Below are 18,152 nucleotides of genomic sequence, written 5' to 3'. Positions count from 1 at the left end.
CAACAACAACAGGAACACAAACCGTAACGACTCAATTTGTGCTAAAGATGGCATTTAGTTGAGAGCCCCTGGGGTTTTGCTGTTGCTCTCCCTCTCTCTCTCTCCCTTTCTTTCTATCTCTATTTGAGTACAACAATCAACAATGTGCGGTACTTCTCCTTTGGATTTGAACAAATTTGTTCTGCTTGCAGAAACAGGAGTAATAAACCAAAATATTATGAAAACTCCTGCTGTTGCAACAAAACAAGAAAGACCTGCAGAGTTCTGCGATTTTTTGTGGTCGGGACCCTCCTTGGCGAGGAAAAAACAAAACATTTGCCATGGCCTGCGTGTGAGAGCGGGAATGAGAGGCAAGATCATCACCAAGAATGGAGAAATTTGCTACGTTGTGGTGTGGTGTGGTGACGCTACTGCTACCAATTTTTGTGGATTTCCAGCCGAGTGCAGTTGCAAATAGCCATCTCGTACAAGGACTTTTTGTGTGTGCTTCTCTTCGGTTGGATCCCACTGGGCAGAACAAAATGATCTCTTTCTCCAGTTGTTGGGTACACAGTTTGTTTTCGTGTGTTTTTGTCACACAATTTGTTAGGCTCTTCGTGTCTGCCCTGCTTGGATGCCAAATATTTTCGTTTTTGTTGTTGTCCCGGTTTTCTTTTCTTTTGGCAGCGTCGTGGAAGATAGGTCCTTTTTTTCTGCGGTTACAATTCCTTTGCCCCCGGCAAATATTTACCACGAATAATTTGTAACGCTTCACCATGGCATGGCTAAAACGTTGACAAAACATTGATATCTCCATTGCCCTGGGTTTAGACTGCGAAGGCAAAATAAAACCAAAGCAGATAGCAACCATGTCAAACGAAATTGACTACTCGTCGTGGAGTCACCTGTGGTGTTCGGTATTCCTCTTCGGTTTGGGTTTTGTCAATTTGCCATAAATTTTCAAATATTTTGGCCCTAAATCAGCTTGAATTGCCTGCCCTTTTTATGTGTTGGCCTAAAGCGTTAGGTTACTTGTTGATTATAAACCTTAGCTCACATTTAGTAGGAGGACAGAATTCCATGATAAAGGCTGGAATAGAATTGGGGATGGGCAATACGCTTGCTTAGTCAAATGACAAATCGAAAAGTAACATTTTGGCCTTTTTGAGGATATAGATCGGATTCGCTTTCTAATTTAGATTATTTTTTGCGGAGTCGATCGCTCAGACATAGAGAGCCCATGCACAACATATGTGTGTAGAGTCTTAAACCCTTTTTCGACAGGGTAGACTTTTGATAAGTCAAACGTGGCGCCCAGCATCATATGTTAGGATATTCTTTTAAAATTTACAGTTGGGCGCCACGTTTTATAATTGTTACATCACAAAAACGCTGCTGTTAGGAAAATATTTTTAGAGCTAGAAAGGGTATATATTCTCATATCTCTATATAAAAAAAGCTTTTTTAGAACCTAGGTCTCTTTGGATAAAATTCGTTTCACGACATTTGGAGTCGATCTAGCGAAATCCGTCCTTCTGTCTGTCTGGCTTGTGCCCATGATAACTCTCGAAGAGAGTATCCGATTTGATCCAAACTTGGTACATCGTAATATTTTTGTCAAACCTAAATCGAGTTCGGGGATGGGCAATATCGAACCACTAATTCTGGTACCTTTCCCACAAAAGATCGAAATGTTCAAAAAACTTATTTTCTGCATAGAAAGCGAAACATTAACCCGATTTTGCTCTAACTTTGCAAATCCTAATATTTGCATCTGTAGTAGGTCAGGTGCGAAAATGGAAAATATCCATCCACTCCATCAAGTAACTCCCCCACAAAGGGTCAAAATTGTGAATAATTACAACACTTATAAAATGTGATGTAAGTGTCCGATTGTCTTCAAATTACAAACATCGCAATATTTTTGTTAACCCAAGATCTGGTGTGAAGATGGAATATATCGGTCCATTCCTTCTGGTACCTCGCCCACAAATTTTGAATAACCAAAACGATCATAAAATCCAAAATAAGCATCCGATTCTCTTCATATTTCGCACATCACAATATTTTTATTAACCAAAGATCTGGTGTAAAGATGGAACATATCGGTCCACACCTTCTGGTACCTCTTCCACAAAGGGTCATCATTTTGAATATTCATGAAGCTCATAAAACACGAAACTAACATCGGATTCCATCCAGATTTGACATATCTCAATATTTCCATAAACACAAGATCTGTTATAAAGATAGTAGATATTGGACAATTCCTTCTGGTACCTCCACCACAATGGGTTAAAGTATTGAATAACCAAAACGATCATAAAACCCGAAATATATATCCGGTTCTCTTCAAATTTCACACATCTCAATATTTTTATTAACCCAAGGTCTGGTGTTAAGACGGAATATATCGGTCAACTCCCTCTGGTGCCTCCCCCACAAAGGTCGAAATTTTGAATATTCATGAAGCTCATAAAACGCAAAATTATAATCCAATTCTCTTCAGACTTGGCACATCTGAATATTTCTACCAACACGGGATCTGTTATACAGATGGTAGGGATCGAACCATTCTTTCTGGTGCCTCTCCCACAAAGCTTGGAAATTTGACACCTAACCTCTCAAAATTCCGAATATTAGGACTATGAAATCAGTCATATGAGGACTATACCAAAAAGTGGGGTTCCATTGAATTCAGCAGATTTGGATGGAAAATGGGGCCAAAACCTTTAAAATATCCAAATTCAAGTAGTACTTCTATTTGGGCGCCATTTCAAGAATTTAATCTACATTAAATTTAAGGATATCCTATAAGACACATGTCACTACAAACATGGTGCCGTCAATTTTAAATAGAAATCAATAAAATTGACAAAGCTTGGAGTCAACTGCAAGAAAAAGCATCGTATAAGCATGGGTGATGCTTAAAAATTAATATTTCTTCAAATATACATTTTCTAATTCACTTACGATTCATTAATATTATGTTTCATATTCACATTGTTTCTATTTACCTTTACATTAACGTACGTTACGTCCTCCACTAATCATACATGTTTAGGCTATGCAAAGTAATATGGTTTATGCTTCCTCTTCGTTCCTCTATTTCTCCTGGTCATGCAAAGTGAGATGTTAACACCTATGGTTGAAGTGTTGCACAGTTGTACTTTCTTGGCACCTTTCGCTCAACAACACTGTCATTATTTACGTGTCACCTGTAGTTTTCTTTTTTTTTTTAGTTTTGAACAAAAACTATAATTTTTTTAAATAAATAAACAATTTACGGATAAAAACAATAGATAAAACAGAGACATAATGGTTGATGAATGTACCAAAAAGACTTTGAGCAGCATACCGCTGCTACAGACCCGTGCTGGGCCCCGTGACAAAGATATATGGGTGCAACGTTTGAAGGAGGAATATTTGGCTTTGATTAAGGTAAAGATTCACTATTGAATAAAAATATTACAAACAATAAAAATATTACAAAATATTCAAACAAATGTTGTCCTTAATGTTACAGTATGTCCAAAACAACAAAGAAAACGGTTCCGATTGGTTCCATCTGGAATCAAACAAAGAGGGCACCAAATGGTTTGGCAAATGCTGGTACATGCACAATCTGCTGAAATATGAATTTGATGTGGAATTCGATGTAAGTGAATGAGAAATTAACACAAATTTTTTCTCTTAACATAAAAATTTGTTTTTCTAGATACCAGTAACGTATCCTGTAACCGCTCCCGAAATAGCCTTGCCCGAATTGGATGGCAAAACAGCGAAAATGTATCGTGGTGGTAAAATCTGCTTAACAGATCATTTCAAGCCGTTGTGGGCGAGGAATGTACCGAAATTTGGCATTGCCCATGCCATGGCATTGGGGGTAAGTTGGAAAACCGAAGCTTTAAGATTAGGGAAATACAGGGTGAGGTAAAAAAAGTTCAACAAAGTCAAAGGCCATAATTTTTGCATTATTTTTAAATTTTATTGAATGAGGGCAAAAAATGTCGGAAATAACATCAAATTTTGGAATAAGTTTAGATTTGTTCGAATTGGTCACCTTTGGCACGAATTATGTCCTTCAAACGGCCAATGAAACCGTCACACGCTGCCCGAATGTTGATCTGCGGTATTTTGGCCCACTCCCGGCGAAGCGCTTGTTTGAGGTGATCGACACTTTGGTATTTTTTAGTGCCAACCTTGCATTCCAAAATACTCCAACGGATTGGTACCCAGAGATTTCGGTGGCCATTGAGCGCTGCAAAATGAAAGGAGGAATCTCATTTTGTAACCATTCTTGGGTGGCGCGTGCTGAGTCCTGTTGGAATGTCCAAGGTCTGCGGCCAAAATGTTTGCGTGCCCAAGGCTTTAATACACCCTCCAGAATATTTTCGCCGTAATATTCGGCATTTATTCTGATGCCACAGTCGATTAATACGAGCGGAGAGCAACCATCGGCTGTTATGGCGGCCCTTGAGTTCTGGTGGCCAACGGAAGGTGCACATTTTCAGCTGACCTCTTTGGCAAGTAAAGACGATCATTTTGTTTGTTTACAAACTGCTGGACAACGAATGTTTTCTCATCGGAGAAAACCAAATTCGGCAGTTCACCACTTTCGCCCAAGCGTAGCAACTCTTTTTCTTCAGTTCTTGCATTTTTCAATATTTGCAGAAGGGAATATTGCGCTTTGTTGTCGGACGTGTGGCTTAGAAATGACAGCAGTCTGAAGTTGTTTGCATTTTTTTTCACCCTGTATATATACATACCTACAGGACTCTGGTAAAAATAATAGATCTCTATTGATAGAAACCCGTCTTGGAAAAGGGTATTTTTATGAAAAATAACTCTGCAGCAAACCAAAGGCCATCTGACTGAAGGCCATCCTCCACAGTCCAATTTTTTTTTGAAATTATGTTTCTATTAAAAATCGCTTAATGCCCACGATCTCCAGTGACCTAGGGACAAATCCAATTGCCTCTCTTATGCTTGCTCATTCTATTAGCGAAACTTACTAATTTTTATTTTTATTTTTATTTTTCTCCTTTCAGTTGGCACCCTGGTTGGCGGTTGAAGTTCCCGATTTAATAGAAAAAGGTATTATAACCTACAAGGATAAATGAGAGCACAAACAAAACGCGTTCCAGTAATTATTGATCAAATTTTATTTTCCCCCCCCAAAACTTGATCAAAAAACAAAGTAAAATTCCACGGATATCTTCTGTTAACCTTTTAGAGGTTTTTGAATGCATCTTTGCTTGGTTTCTTTTTTTATTCATATTTAAATAGATTTTCATCCTCTGGTTGAAAAAAAATATTTTTTTTTGTAAATATTTCAGCTGGAAAATAGTTAGAATAAAATGGTAAAACAAAGAGGAAAAACAAACAATAATAAAGAACAAACTTTTGAAAACAATTTTGAATTTTTTTTTGTTGGCTTAGGTTTTTTGTAACATTTTTTTTAAATGTTGAAATAAAAATTAAAAAAAAAATAACAATTTCAATTTCCAAAATATTTAAACAAGTATTTAAAAAAAAATAAAGAAAACAATGGCATTTTTCTGGCCTCAAAGAAAAAAATAATAAAAATTTCGATTTTTTACAGATCATTAAAATGAAAAACAAATCTATGAATTTTTTGTTCCAATTTGTTTTTTTGAAATTATTCATTTGAGTATTTCTTTTGTTTATTATTATCATCATCATTTGTTCTGGACACCACCATCGGGGGTGGTGGGCTGTTATGAATAAAATTAAAAAAAAACGTTAAATTAGTTCGGTGTGTAATACAGTGTAAATTGAGAATTGTGGAAAGGGAGTTTTGGTTAAACGTTTGTTAAATTACTTAAAGTATATCCTTTTTTTATTTATAAATTGTTATTTGTTGGCTTAAGTTTTTTGGTATTTCTTCTTCTTCGTTTTATTTGGGAGGGAGAAGGAGGATTTCTAAAAAAGAAAAAAACAAAACACAAAACAATATTAATCCTTTTTGTTTTTAGAAAATCCCAAGGATTTTACAGTATGTATGTAAAACTCTACGAAAAAAAAAAATTAATAACTTTAAAATTAATTAACAAAAAAGATTTTGGTTATTTGAAAAAAAAAGAAAATAATAAACAAATTTTGGAAAATGTCAAGTATTCATGAGAAGTTAAGGATTTTAAAACATGGGCTGTCGCTGCTGCATCCGTAGTTGAATATTGTGATTGTGAAAAAAACGTCTTGCCGCCATTAAGCAAGGTTTTATTCTCAAGATTGATTGAAGGCTGAATGTTATTGGGCTTTAAAAGTTGTGTGCGTGTGGCAAACATTGCTAGCGGATATAGCTGGAAAGAGAAGAACAAAAATATCTATTTTAATAATATAAAAAAAAAATAACATTCGGCCGGACCGAATTTTTAAACTCTGCAGAGCTTTCCATAATAAATAAAAGTTTTTATGAGGGATTTGTGAGAGTTAAATCATACCAACTATGATTATAGTTATAATTTAAGGTGGCCGAAAATGGTTCGTGAGCTGAACATATCGCAATATTCCATTCGGCAAATATTGAAAAATGAGCTCAGGGTAAATAAAGCCATTGAAATTTCAAAAAGTGCAAGTACTTACACCTCAACAGTAGGAAAATAGACTCAAAAGAGCTAAAGAGTTGCTTCGCTTGGCCGAAAGTGGTGGTGTACGAAGTGCAAGAACTTACACCGCAACTGATAGAAAATAGACTCAAACGAGCTAAAGGGTTGCTTCGCTTGGTCGAAAGTGGTGAACTGCCGAATTTAGTTTGGTTTGGTTCTCCGATGAGAAAACATTCGTTGTCCAGCAGTTTGTAAATAAACAAAATGGTCGTGTTTACTTGCCAAAGAGGTCAGCTGAAAATGTACACCATCGGTTGGCCACCAGAACTCAATCGCCGGCTATGGTGATGGTGTGGGCCGCCATAACAGCAGATGGCCGCTCTTATTAATCAACCGTGGCATCAGAATAAATGCCGAATGATATCGCGACAACTATTCTGGAGGGTGTATTAAAGCCTTGGGCACGCAAACATTTTGGCCGTCGACCTTGGGCATTCCAACAGGACTCAGCACCATCGCACTCAACACGCGCCACCCAAAAATGGTTGCAAAATGAGATTCCTCGCTTCATTTCCAGGGCACAATGACCGGCCACCAAAAACTTCAGATACCAAACCGTTGGACTATTGAGCCTGGAGGATTTTGGAAAGCAAGGTTGGCATTAAAAAATACCAATGTGTCGATCACCTCAAGCAAGCGATTCGCTGGGAATGGTTACAAAATGAGATTCCTCGCTTCATTTCCAGCGCACAATGGCCACCAAAATCTCTGGATACCAATCCGTTGGACTATTGAGTCTGGAGTATTTTGGAAAGCAAGGTTGGCAATGTGTCGATCACCTCAAGCAAGCGCTTCGCCGGGAATGGACCAAAATACCGCATAGCAACATTCTGGCGGGGTGTGACGGTTTCATTGGCCGTTTAAAGGCCATAATTCGTGCCAAAGATGACCAATTGGAACAAATCTAAACTTATTCTAAAATTTGATGCTATTTCCGATACTTTTTATGCAAAAAAAAATTAAAAAAAAAAAAATAAAAATATGGCGTTTGACTTTGTTCCTGTTTGAATGGTTTCTATAGACAGAAACACCTTTGGAAATCTTTTATAAACAGAAGGGCATTTGGAGTTCTTCTACAGACAGACGATCCTTCTATAGACAAAAGGTCCGTCCCTCCATTGACTGAACATCCTTTGAAAAACTCTGCAGGCAGAAGGCCCTTTAAAAGAATTAAATGCCATCTTTAGACAGAAAATCATCTGAAAGCCTTTAATAGTCAGAATACCCATTGAAGTACTTCTATGGACAGAGGACTCTTTAAATGACTTCTATGGAGGGATGATCTTTTGATGGCCTTTTATAGACTAAAAACATTTAAAAAAAACTCCAATTGGCAGAAGATCCATTGAAGGCCTTCTATGACAAAAGTCCTTTTTCAAAGGTCCTCTATTAACAAAAGACCTTTAAATGCTAAATGTTTTTCAATTATGCCGACGAAAGGCCTATTAAATCTTTGGATCTAGTAGAACCCGATTTCATCATCGATGCCCAAAAAACGAAAAACAAACCTACCTTAGCTGATGACTATTGTCTATTGTTTGTGCCATTAGCTTTTGTTGTTGTCGATTTATTCAGAAGGTTTTTGCTGGTGTTGCCGTTGTTGTTGTTGTTGGCTTGTTGATTGTTTCCAATTGTCATTCCAGATGGAACTTAAACCACCGAACAAATTAAACATGGGCATATTGTCAGAAACATTTAAGCCACTTGCGTTGTTGTTGTTGGTGGTGGCATTTAAGTTGTTATTTGAAGCAGAAGTTGAAACAGCGGTAGCAGCTGATGAAGAGGTGACAGCAATTGTATGGGGTATGGTGTTGTTGGCTTCCATATTTATTGGAAACTGTTGGTTCGGGGCATAATGTTGTTCCATGCTGCTGGGCACTGGTGCAATCCATTGCGAAGAGGATGTGGCGGGCCCAAAGATATCCCCATTTGAGTGATGAGATGTGGGTAAATTTCCAACACCATTTCCCAAAAATGCTGTCCAGCCTGGATTTGGAGTTACAGCCGTTGTCGTCCAGTTGTTGTTTAACATTTGATTGTAATTCAGAAATTGCTGTTGTTGCTGCTGCTGTTGTTGTTGTAACAATTGCTCCTCCAACTGTTGTAGTCTAAGGATTTCATGGGCCTTTATTGCCCTCAATTTGGCCGCAATATCAAAATCATGTTGCTGTTGCTGCTGCTGTTTCTGGGCCGCATTGGCTGCCGCAATTTGCTGGATGGTCTGACGAGCTGTTAATAAATTATTTAAACCATAATTGGGTTGGCCTTGCAAATCATAGGCCAGAGTAGACGGATGTGGAGGAAGAGGAGGAGGAGGAGCAGGGGAAGTTATTGCTGAAGTAGTTGTTATGGTTGTATTCAATGGCCTCGGTAATTGCAAGCTTATGGCACTGTTCATTGTCTCCCAGGCAGGAGTCGAGGAGGGGGATTTTCTGGAACCAATGGGACCCAAATCAGCCTTGCTAGAAGGTACATCGGAATTTTCGGCTCTTGCAAATGGTGGCGGTGGTGTAGAGGATGCCGTTGAGGGTTGAGACATGGCATCGTACATTAGATCGGTATTGAGCAATGTTGTTGCTGTCGAATTGGAATTGGAGTTGGCCGTGGCCTGGGCATTGGCAAATTGTTGGGTCTGTTGCAAAACATCACTAAATGTAATGTGACTGCTGTAGTCCCAGGGCGATAAAACATCCTGATGAAATGTTTGATCATTGTGGTCATTGGCCGCTGCCGCCATCTGGGAATAAATCGAATTTGCATGGCCCATGGAGTGTCCGGGAAATTTAAGAGAATTCATGGCTCGACTTTTTTGGGGTTTGCGTTCGAAACGTTTGGCTGTATTGTGTTGTGGATGCTGAGGTAATGAACTGGAGGACGAAGACGACGTGGAGGCCGATGAACAAGATGAGGTTGTGGGTGAGGTATTTTGTGTTGTTTGTTTTCGCCTTTCACGACCCGGAGTTTTACCCAGCTTACGACCATTGCTGGCCTCCTTTGGCATGGGGGTTTGTTGATTTGTTATCTCCGTCATGGGCATGGCGTTAACTTTGTTTACAGGCACTGTTGCAGTTGAAACCGGCGATGTGGTCGATTGAATAACTGGCGGAGGAGTTCTCACTTGCCGTGTGGTTATTGGCTCCACGTGTGTGGGTATTGAGCTATCCAATGACTTTCTTTGTTCTTTGGATGGCATAGCGGCGGCACTGATCTGATGATCCGGACTAGATATGGTTTTGTTCGTTGGACTCTTGTTTATGACTGGCTTTTCCTTTTTCATTTCTTTACTCACCACTGGCTCCTCTTTGGAAGTTTTGACTTCTTCTTCACTTGGTTTGGAGGGTGTTTTTTCAGTTGCCTTGGGTGCTTTCTTTGAAATTTGTGCCTTCTTCAAATCTTCATCCATTTTTTCCACCAAGGATTTTTCCGTCAATTTATTTTTACAGGTTTTCGCATCACTCATCGTGTTACTGGAATTGGCTGTGGGTGTTGCACTCGCCGCATCTCTTGGTCTATTCATTTTGTTTGTCTTTTTGCCTGTCTTTGTACCAAAAGTCCAACTAACCATTTCGGCCAGTGTCATATTGGGTAGAGCTGAGAATGAAGAACTAGTCGAAGATGATGTTATCGCCACCTCACCATTGGTCGTCATTCTCTGTTGTTTGCCACCAATGTTGCGCTTCTTCAAACCACTTTTGTTTTTCAGCGTCAGCTCCACATTCGCCGCGGTATTTTCATTATTATTCTGACGCATGGCGATGTTTCTTAAATTAAAAGTTGGATGAATGGTGCCTTTTTCCCGGGCCCCATACAGCGTTGATTGGGTATACATTATATTGCCATAGTCTATGTGAACGGCAATGAGTACCAGGACAAATGTTATTATAAGCATAATAATGGTGGCATTACGTATCTTGCCTTCCCACGGAGGCCGGGGCAACAGAGCGCTGCACTGATCCAATCCTTTGGAGGGCAATTGGGCCACCAACTTATAATTTACGGCATAGGTTAGATTTGTTTTCAACGTAAGAACTTTTGTGATACGTGTCGCAGTGAAATCGGTTTGAAATTGAATTTCAATTGTTTTCGAAGAATTTGCCTTCAGTTCGAAACTTTTACAATCCATTATTTGGAACCCGTAGCCCTTGCAGGGTTGATCACCAATCCAGAAACTCTCAATCCATATGGGCAGTTCTCCGGAATTGCGGGCTGTGAAAACACGTCGTGTTGTTATCTGAAACAAAAAAAGGGCGAGAAGTATTTTTAGTTTGATTTCAAATCAGGAGGCTATTCTTCTAAAGGTGATCAAGATAATACTTAAATTATTTGGCCTCTGAATTACATCGTAAAACGAAATTTTAAAATTTACAAGAGAACTTTAAAACCGGGACGTACCCAGGAGTTTCACTCCGAAATATTAATATTTCCGACTTGGTACATTTTACATGGCTAAAAGCTATTTTTTGGATAGTTAGCAACCCCACATCATAACCCGACTCGGTTCTGAAATGGAATTCTTTGCCAAAAGTGGTATTTTTCTCTCACCTGAGGATGTGCGATCGCCGCTTGTTTATCCTCCCTGGGAGGACATGCTGCCCTCAATTGCTGCTCCGAAATTTCAAACAACAATGGTGTGGGCGAACCCGGTTTTCGATTCCCCAGACGAAATTGTGATTGTACCGCCTTGGCACTAATCCAGGTACCTTCATACAATGTCAAATTGTTGCGTATATGCAGGAGGGTACAATAATTACCCATAGATGAAGCTCGAAATGTAATAGGCACTCGTATGGATGTTAAACCTGGTATCAATATTGGTTTCTTGGGTGGTGGATTGACCAAAGAGAAGACCGCCTTATCGGTCAAATAGCACGTGGGTGTTAGAATAATCACCTCCAGTGGCAAGGTGATTTGTGTTTGTTTCGCCAATTTCGGATCGGCGAGAGAATAATCAATGAGTATGGGCCTATCGGAGGGATTTGAAATTTTCACCTCAAATACTTGGGTTTTATTCACCTCCACTGTTGGTATGACTTGCCGCGTCGGTATCAATTGCGGCCATTGTATTTCAATCATAAGATTTAACTGGAAATCCTGTTGTTCTCTTGTCGTCATTGTGAAGTCCAAACTTTGAAAATAGGATTTAAAGTGACGATACAATTCGGTACGTCTTCTCAGTTCAACCTCATCGAAATGTGGCATATTGAGAATTTTATCAACTTGTGAACTGATGGGAAAGGTGGTGGCCTCATCCGTTTGCTGGGGTATGTAACAGCGGCTGCCACACAAGGCGGAGGGTTCAAAGTAAATGCGACCCACAGTTGTTACGGAATTGGCGGCAATCATAGAACCTTGGGAATTTCGATCAACAAACCGCAAACCTGGATCACTAAAATTTATATATTTCATGTGTATAGGCTGATTGAAAGTGGATCGTATACTCAGCTCTGAAGAACATATTTTACCCTGAAAAAGAGGTGCAATTAGATTTGGGGTTTTTAAGGTGTTTTTTACTAAGGACAGCTTTTGAAAGAACATATCCAAACCCATTTTTGTGACGTTTTTGGTATGTGCTTTCAAGCAACCGCCTCTCTCGACTTACCGGAAAACAATTGGCAAAATGTAATTTCTCCTGATCCACCTCCAGTTTGCCAAAAACAATATTGAACTTAATGGCTATGGTTATATTTTCATAGGTCGTGGCTATGTTCAAATAGGCTGTACTTAACTCTGTATATGGCAACAAATTAACCTCAAAAACGGCAATATCTCCCTCCTGCAATATGGAATTCAGCCGGTAATCACATTTCTCCAAATCAACTGTATAATCATTGCTGGCATTTATATCCATTGCCCGGACGGAACCGGCAAATTTCACCACATAGTAGATACCCGATGTCTTCTGGAAATCCCAATTGTTCAACTTGATGGGTATCGAATTGCGATTTTGCAAAATAATAAAACCCTTGTGGGAGAACTCACGAAAGGGTACGGAACTTAATTGTATTTCTTTGGTATAAACTGAGCTATTTGAGCGCCATAACGACAGCGTTTGGGTGGTCACAAACAAACGTGTAGAACTTACAACAAAGGGTATTTGGAAATTTGTTATATTCGTGTAAACATAAACGGCAGTCTTATAATTTCTTATCAGATCTTTGAGATCTTCCTGTTGTTCTTTTTGTTCGCCTGTGCGGGTGGCCAATCTAAATGCCACAGTTAAGTCCAATGTATGACCTGGCTGTAGTACCAGATTATTTTCTTGCAAATTTTTCAGGGGTTCCAGGTATAAATTTAGCTTAGAGCTATCATTGAACCTGGTTGTTATATTGTAGATTTGTATTGGAATTTGAAAATCATTGCGCAGCGTTATGTGCCTTGGCTTTTCCAGATTTCCATTTACATCTAAGGATGATGCCGGCACCACAGTACTGTCATTGGCCTTTGCTGGCCGAGGTAGGGTTAATTCTTGATCCAATATCAAGGTTGAATTTTTATCATAGTGCAATGAGCCTTTGAAAATACGAGCACGTACTATAAGCTCCACATTGTGATATGTATGCACCGCTGTTTTTGTTGTTCTATGCTTAAGTATCAGTTTTAAATTTTCATTTAAATATGTGACTGGCTCTGAAACTTCCTTTGGATCTAAGGCAATTGTTGAGATATCTATATTACTTGTCCCGTCATCATCGGCATCGTCACCATCATCATTACTTGCCATACTCGTGTCCATTGTGACCCCCTTTAACGGCGTCAGAGATTCAAATTCCAAATTTTGTATATCCAATTGATTTTTGGAATGCCTTAGAAAAAGTTTTTGTTTGAGGATTTTTTTCTTTGTGGTTTCGGCAATGGTTACATAACCGAAATCAATGAGAGGATTAACTGCATACAATCCATATTCGGGTAATATTTCAAATTCAACTGGTATTACCAAGACTTGTTCTTTTGTGTGAGGCATTGAGGCAGACGATGAGTCTGTCGATGTTGCCTCACTTTCACCTTCATGTCCCCTCTCTTCTTCTCCTTCTCCTTGCTGTTGGGGTTCGGCTATTTTTATACGTATATAGGCCGAGTGATTACCGGCCGTATAGCCCTGAAAACGTATACGTATAATGGGTTTCATACTGTACGGTGGTATTTCCCACAGTCCTTGTGGTCCTTCTGGATCTCCGCTTGGTAATTCTAGTTGAAATTGACCGCCACTGCTGTAGATCTGAAAGAACACAAAAGTAAGGATATATTAATAAAAGGGTTGTAATTGGACCAATCGAAAGAAGGAAAGAATGTGGAAATCGAAGCGAGATCGACCCATAGTTAATTTTAAGTTACTTTACTTTCTGAACAAAATGCTGATCGCGCATATATTATACGATTGAGATGAAATTCTCCAAACAATATTTGTTTGGTCCAAGGACGAACCCTATTGAAATTGGGGATAATCGGATCAGATTTGGATATAGCTCCCATACACCGAACCGAATTCGGGTTAATTCTGCACCAAATGACCAATATAAGTCCAAATGACCTGAAATTTAGTACATTCCACCAAATTCAATCTAGAAGCAAGTACATTAAATTTGGTGAAAATCGGTTCAGATATAGCTATGGCTCCCATATGTATACTTCATCCGATTTGGTGTTTCAGTCCCTCACATTCGTACTATGCATTCGACAACAATGATATTTGGTTCCAGGTATCTTATAGAGCTCGGAAATACCTCTGCCCAATTTTATCAAGATTGGTTCAGATATAGCTCCAATATAGATCTTCAACCGATTTCAAATTAATTGTGCACCAAATGGTCAATATCTGTTAAAAAGTTCTAAATTTTGGTACATCCGACCGAATTCAATCTAGAAGCAAGTACATCAAATTTGGAGAAAATCGGTTCAGACATAGCTATAGCTCCCATATAAATGTTTCATCCGATTTGGTGTTTAAGTTCCTCACACGCGTAATATGCACTCCACAACAATAATATTTGGTACCAGATACCAGATACAGCTCAGAAAAAAGTACCTAAAATGTTGTCAAGATCGGTTCTGATTTGGATATAGCTCCCATATATATTTTTACCCGATATCGGGTTTATTGTGCAAATAATGGCCAATATCAGCCCAAATGGAGTGAATTACGGGACATACGTTTCCATTTTGTGGAACTCAGCTCCGATATATATTTTTTAATATAATCCTGATATCCTACACTCTATAGCAATGTTATTTGACAGCACCTGTAGTTCTAGAACCATATTTATTTTTAAAAATTTTTATATTAAAATAGCGTGAAATTTCTATTTTCTAGAAGGCTATGATGGATTCCTGAAGACCCTCATAAAGTGATTTTAAACGGATTTCTAGAGAACAATCTTCGATGTCGCCTTATTTAACTATGAGGAATCACTCCTCATACAAACCTGGAAAACTATATGTATTTTACAACAAACCTTTTGGGAGATCTTCATTCCTTAAAGTAAACATTTTCAATTGTTTTTTTTTACAAAATTTAAATTAAAAAATTGTATAGCCATCTTACCTCCAATATCTGCAATGATCTCTCGTGTGGATTATACATGTGTATCATGGGCATAAGGGTGGCATTTAATGGCGCCTTAATGCCAACCAATGGCTTCAATCTATACGGACATTCACGTCCTTCGCCCCGCACCATTAACAGTAGCTGGCCAAATGATGTGTGTATGTGTAAATTTGTGCTGACAGCACCATTTTCCCGGGGCAAAAAGACCACATCGAATGTTGTATTGCCATTCGGTGGGACTGTCTTGGCTTCAAAAAGGCTACTGTAGAACGATGGTGTCCGTCCCGTAACCGAACTAAGATAAACACTGCGGTTACGATTTTGATTGACCAGGGTCACAGTGTGAGATTGTACGGTTCCCACCGACCATATACCAAAATCCAATTGGCTTGGCTCGAAACGTAAACGATTTAATAGTTCTAAACCTATATCGCCGCCGTCTGCAACAACTCCAGCTACTCCGTTGCCCACACCACTACCTCCACCGCCACCACCACCGGCATCTGTTATATCTTTGAGTGTGGCCGTTGCCGATTGTTGTGTCTCCAAGTGATGGCCATCATGTTTCAAATCGGCCGCAGCATTTCTATTTTCCGAAATCGAAATCTCCACTTCACTGGCGAAAGCACACATTGTAGTTGTAAGGAAAGCTAAAACTAGCATTGATAACCGCAAGCGTTGATAAGAACACATCGTTCGTATGTTTGTGTCTTTGTGTGTTGTTTATAATTTGTTTTTTGCTTGATCAACGTCGCCGATACGACTGTTGTTTCTTCACCCAGCCTGCCCGCCTGTCTGTCTTGTGGTGTTTATTTTTATTTATAAACACCTAAATTCCAAAACGCGAAAATCTGTTCACAAAATGTCTGCTACTCCACCTTTGAAGTATTTTATGCGTGCTTTTTGCGTCTTCTCGTTCCTGTGTTTGTCTGTCGCCGCCACTGCCGCCGCTTATGCTGCTCCTTTTTATTTCAAAATAAAACTTCGCAACACCATAAACAACCAACCATACCTCTGGCACTTCTGGCAAACACAACAGGATGACGATTACTCTTCTAACGTTGACAACCGACGAACCGACGATAATAATGATGTTGTTTTTGTTCTTCCTTTTTGCGAATTGTTCTTCTGCTATCTGGTGCTGCTGCTGTTTGATGTGATGATTTGCCCGTTGCGTTGGTCTTCTTACGATATTCATTAGAAGAATTTTACGTTGTTTCTGACCTTTGTAGTTCTGTACGTAAAATTGTATACTTTATTATTTTGTTACTTCAATCTCTGAAAGACAATTAGCAAATCGTTTTGCATAATGGTCTTTATTTAAACAAATAATTCTGCTTCTTTTACCGTAATAGTCAATTTTTATACGTCTCTATCAAAAACACTCTTTACTTAAGAGTTGCCAAGGTGCCGTTAAATTAACTGTCATTATTGTGGTGTGGGGAAAAGGCAGAAATTGTAAAATACGGGGAAAATAGAAAATCTCCTGAATTGTGAGTTTTTGCTAAACTTCCCTTGTTAGTGACAGTGTCTCCAAGCACTAATTGAGCATTATTGATATTAAAACAAATACATGATGGTAGGTGTTTAAATGTGATGTGTGTAACATGTAGGATGTATGTAAACATGTAGTCAAAAGCAACTACTTAAAATGTAGTAGATGACATGTACTGTCAAATATTTGATATGCGAAGGTTACACGTATTTGTATTTTGAACGTTATTCCTTAAAAAGAACCTCTTATATAAATTCCCCTTTTAAAATGAGTACGCCAAAAAAGATAATTAAACTTTGCTCTCCTTGGGTGTGGATTAAGTAACTGCTTCGATCTTCGCAGAAACTACGTCCATTCGCTCTGAGAGAATTGTTTTGTCAAGAAAGTACGGGAACGGAATACTTATAAACATGTAAAATACCGATGGTAATCCTTCAAAACCAACATCTTAGACAAATTCGATGATAACGGTGAAACAGATAGTGACTTCGGCGTAAAAATTCAACCCTGTTGCATTTTTGGCTGAACGAAGCATGAAAATACAACACGCGGAATTCAAGATTTAAGCCTTTACAGACTGTTTTAGCCTTTACAGCTAGTTTAAGCTGTCAGCTGTTAATTATAGGTCTGTCTGAACTTCTGTCTGAGATAGCAAGGTAGTTTTATTCTTTTTGCAAAAAGACTCTAAAAAAGCAAATATACGGAATCCCTGTTGATTTGGCGTAGAAAAAAAAAAACACAAAAAACCATTGTATTTTCTTAAAAATTAAAAAAGCAATCCCAAAAAGGAGTTATATCCGCTTATGCAACTTTGTTCTCCATTATACAAAACAATAAGGTGAGAATACATAAAACGCTTTTTTGACTGGCTTAATTCATCATAAGAATAAAGGAGCGTAGAAGATGCCAGCCGCTGAATTAAGCCAATCAAAAAGCGTTTTAAGTGTTCTCCTCTAAAATATTTTCAATTTTTCTTACACAACAATTTATTACAGGGACTAAGAAGTAGTGGTGCAAGTGGTTGAAATAAAAGGCTATTTTGACTGGCTTAAGCTATCGACTGGTTTTTTCGTAAAATATTTTAGGGTGACTTAGTTCGATTTTGGTTCATCATTTATACTCCGCCTTAACTTACGATGACTTAAGACAAAAAAATCGTTCTGTGTGGCGCCAAATAATTATTTTACCTCTAACAAGGCAGGAGTAACGAATAAAACGGAAACAAAACATCTTTATGTAGTTGCGCCTTTAGTAAAAGTCAACGCTCGCATCGCTACCTTTTGCAAAAATTTAAGGTTAACAGCCGATTTGCAGTATTTTACCATTTTTCACATTACGTATTGAATTTGTGCATCTACCTTTATTCTTCTATCATGATTTCTCTATTTTCCAAATTACGCATTGAGTTGAGTATAGTATAACTTGGCAACCCTATTTATTATATCACATATAAGACAATGTTTACACAGTTGTAATCAAATTTTAGCAACATAGAGGGAGAATA

The 18,152-nt window shown here is 38.5% G+C and overlaps 2 protein-coding genes across 2 annotated transcripts; one reads left to right on the top strand and one right to left on the bottom strand.

Annotated features, from left to right (window-relative positions):
- The first annotated feature begins 3,159 nt into the window (after positions 1–3,159).
- LOC101892650 (ubiquitin-fold modifier-conjugating enzyme 1) lies at positions 3,160–5,395 on the top strand. The gene is made up of 4 exons (XM_005177035.4): positions 3,160–3,420; positions 3,506–3,637; positions 3,698–3,865; positions 5,031–5,395. Exons 1-4 carry the CDS (start codon positions 3,298–3,300, stop codon positions 5,100–5,102), a joined length of 495 nt encoding a protein of 164 aa, XP_005177092.2. The 5' UTR covers positions 3,160–3,297; the 3' UTR covers positions 5,103–5,395.
- LOC101892371 (transmembrane protein 131 homolog) lies at positions 5,153–16,557 on the bottom strand. Its single transcript, XM_020040078.2, is given in 6 exon segments — positions 5,153–6,305; positions 8,124–8,237; positions 8,239–10,842; positions 11,154–12,074; positions 12,211–13,827; positions 15,151–16,557. Coding segments are annotated over 5 exon segments (5,940 nt in total). The 5' UTR covers positions 15,847–16,557; the 3' UTR covers positions 5,153–6,305; positions 8,124–8,135.
- Positions 16,558–18,152: the final 1,595 nt, after the last annotated feature.

This window comes from Musca domestica, unplaced genomic scaffold (genome assembly GCF_030504385.1).
Source record: "Musca domestica strain aabys unplaced genomic scaffold, Musca_domestica.polishedcontigs.V.1.1 8, whole genome shotgun sequence".
NCBI classification, from domain to species: domain Eukaryota; kingdom Metazoa; phylum Arthropoda; class Insecta; order Diptera; family Muscidae; genus Musca; species Musca domestica.
Note: the sequence above shows the minus strand (reverse complement) of the source record. Positions and strands in the feature narration are given on the sequence as shown.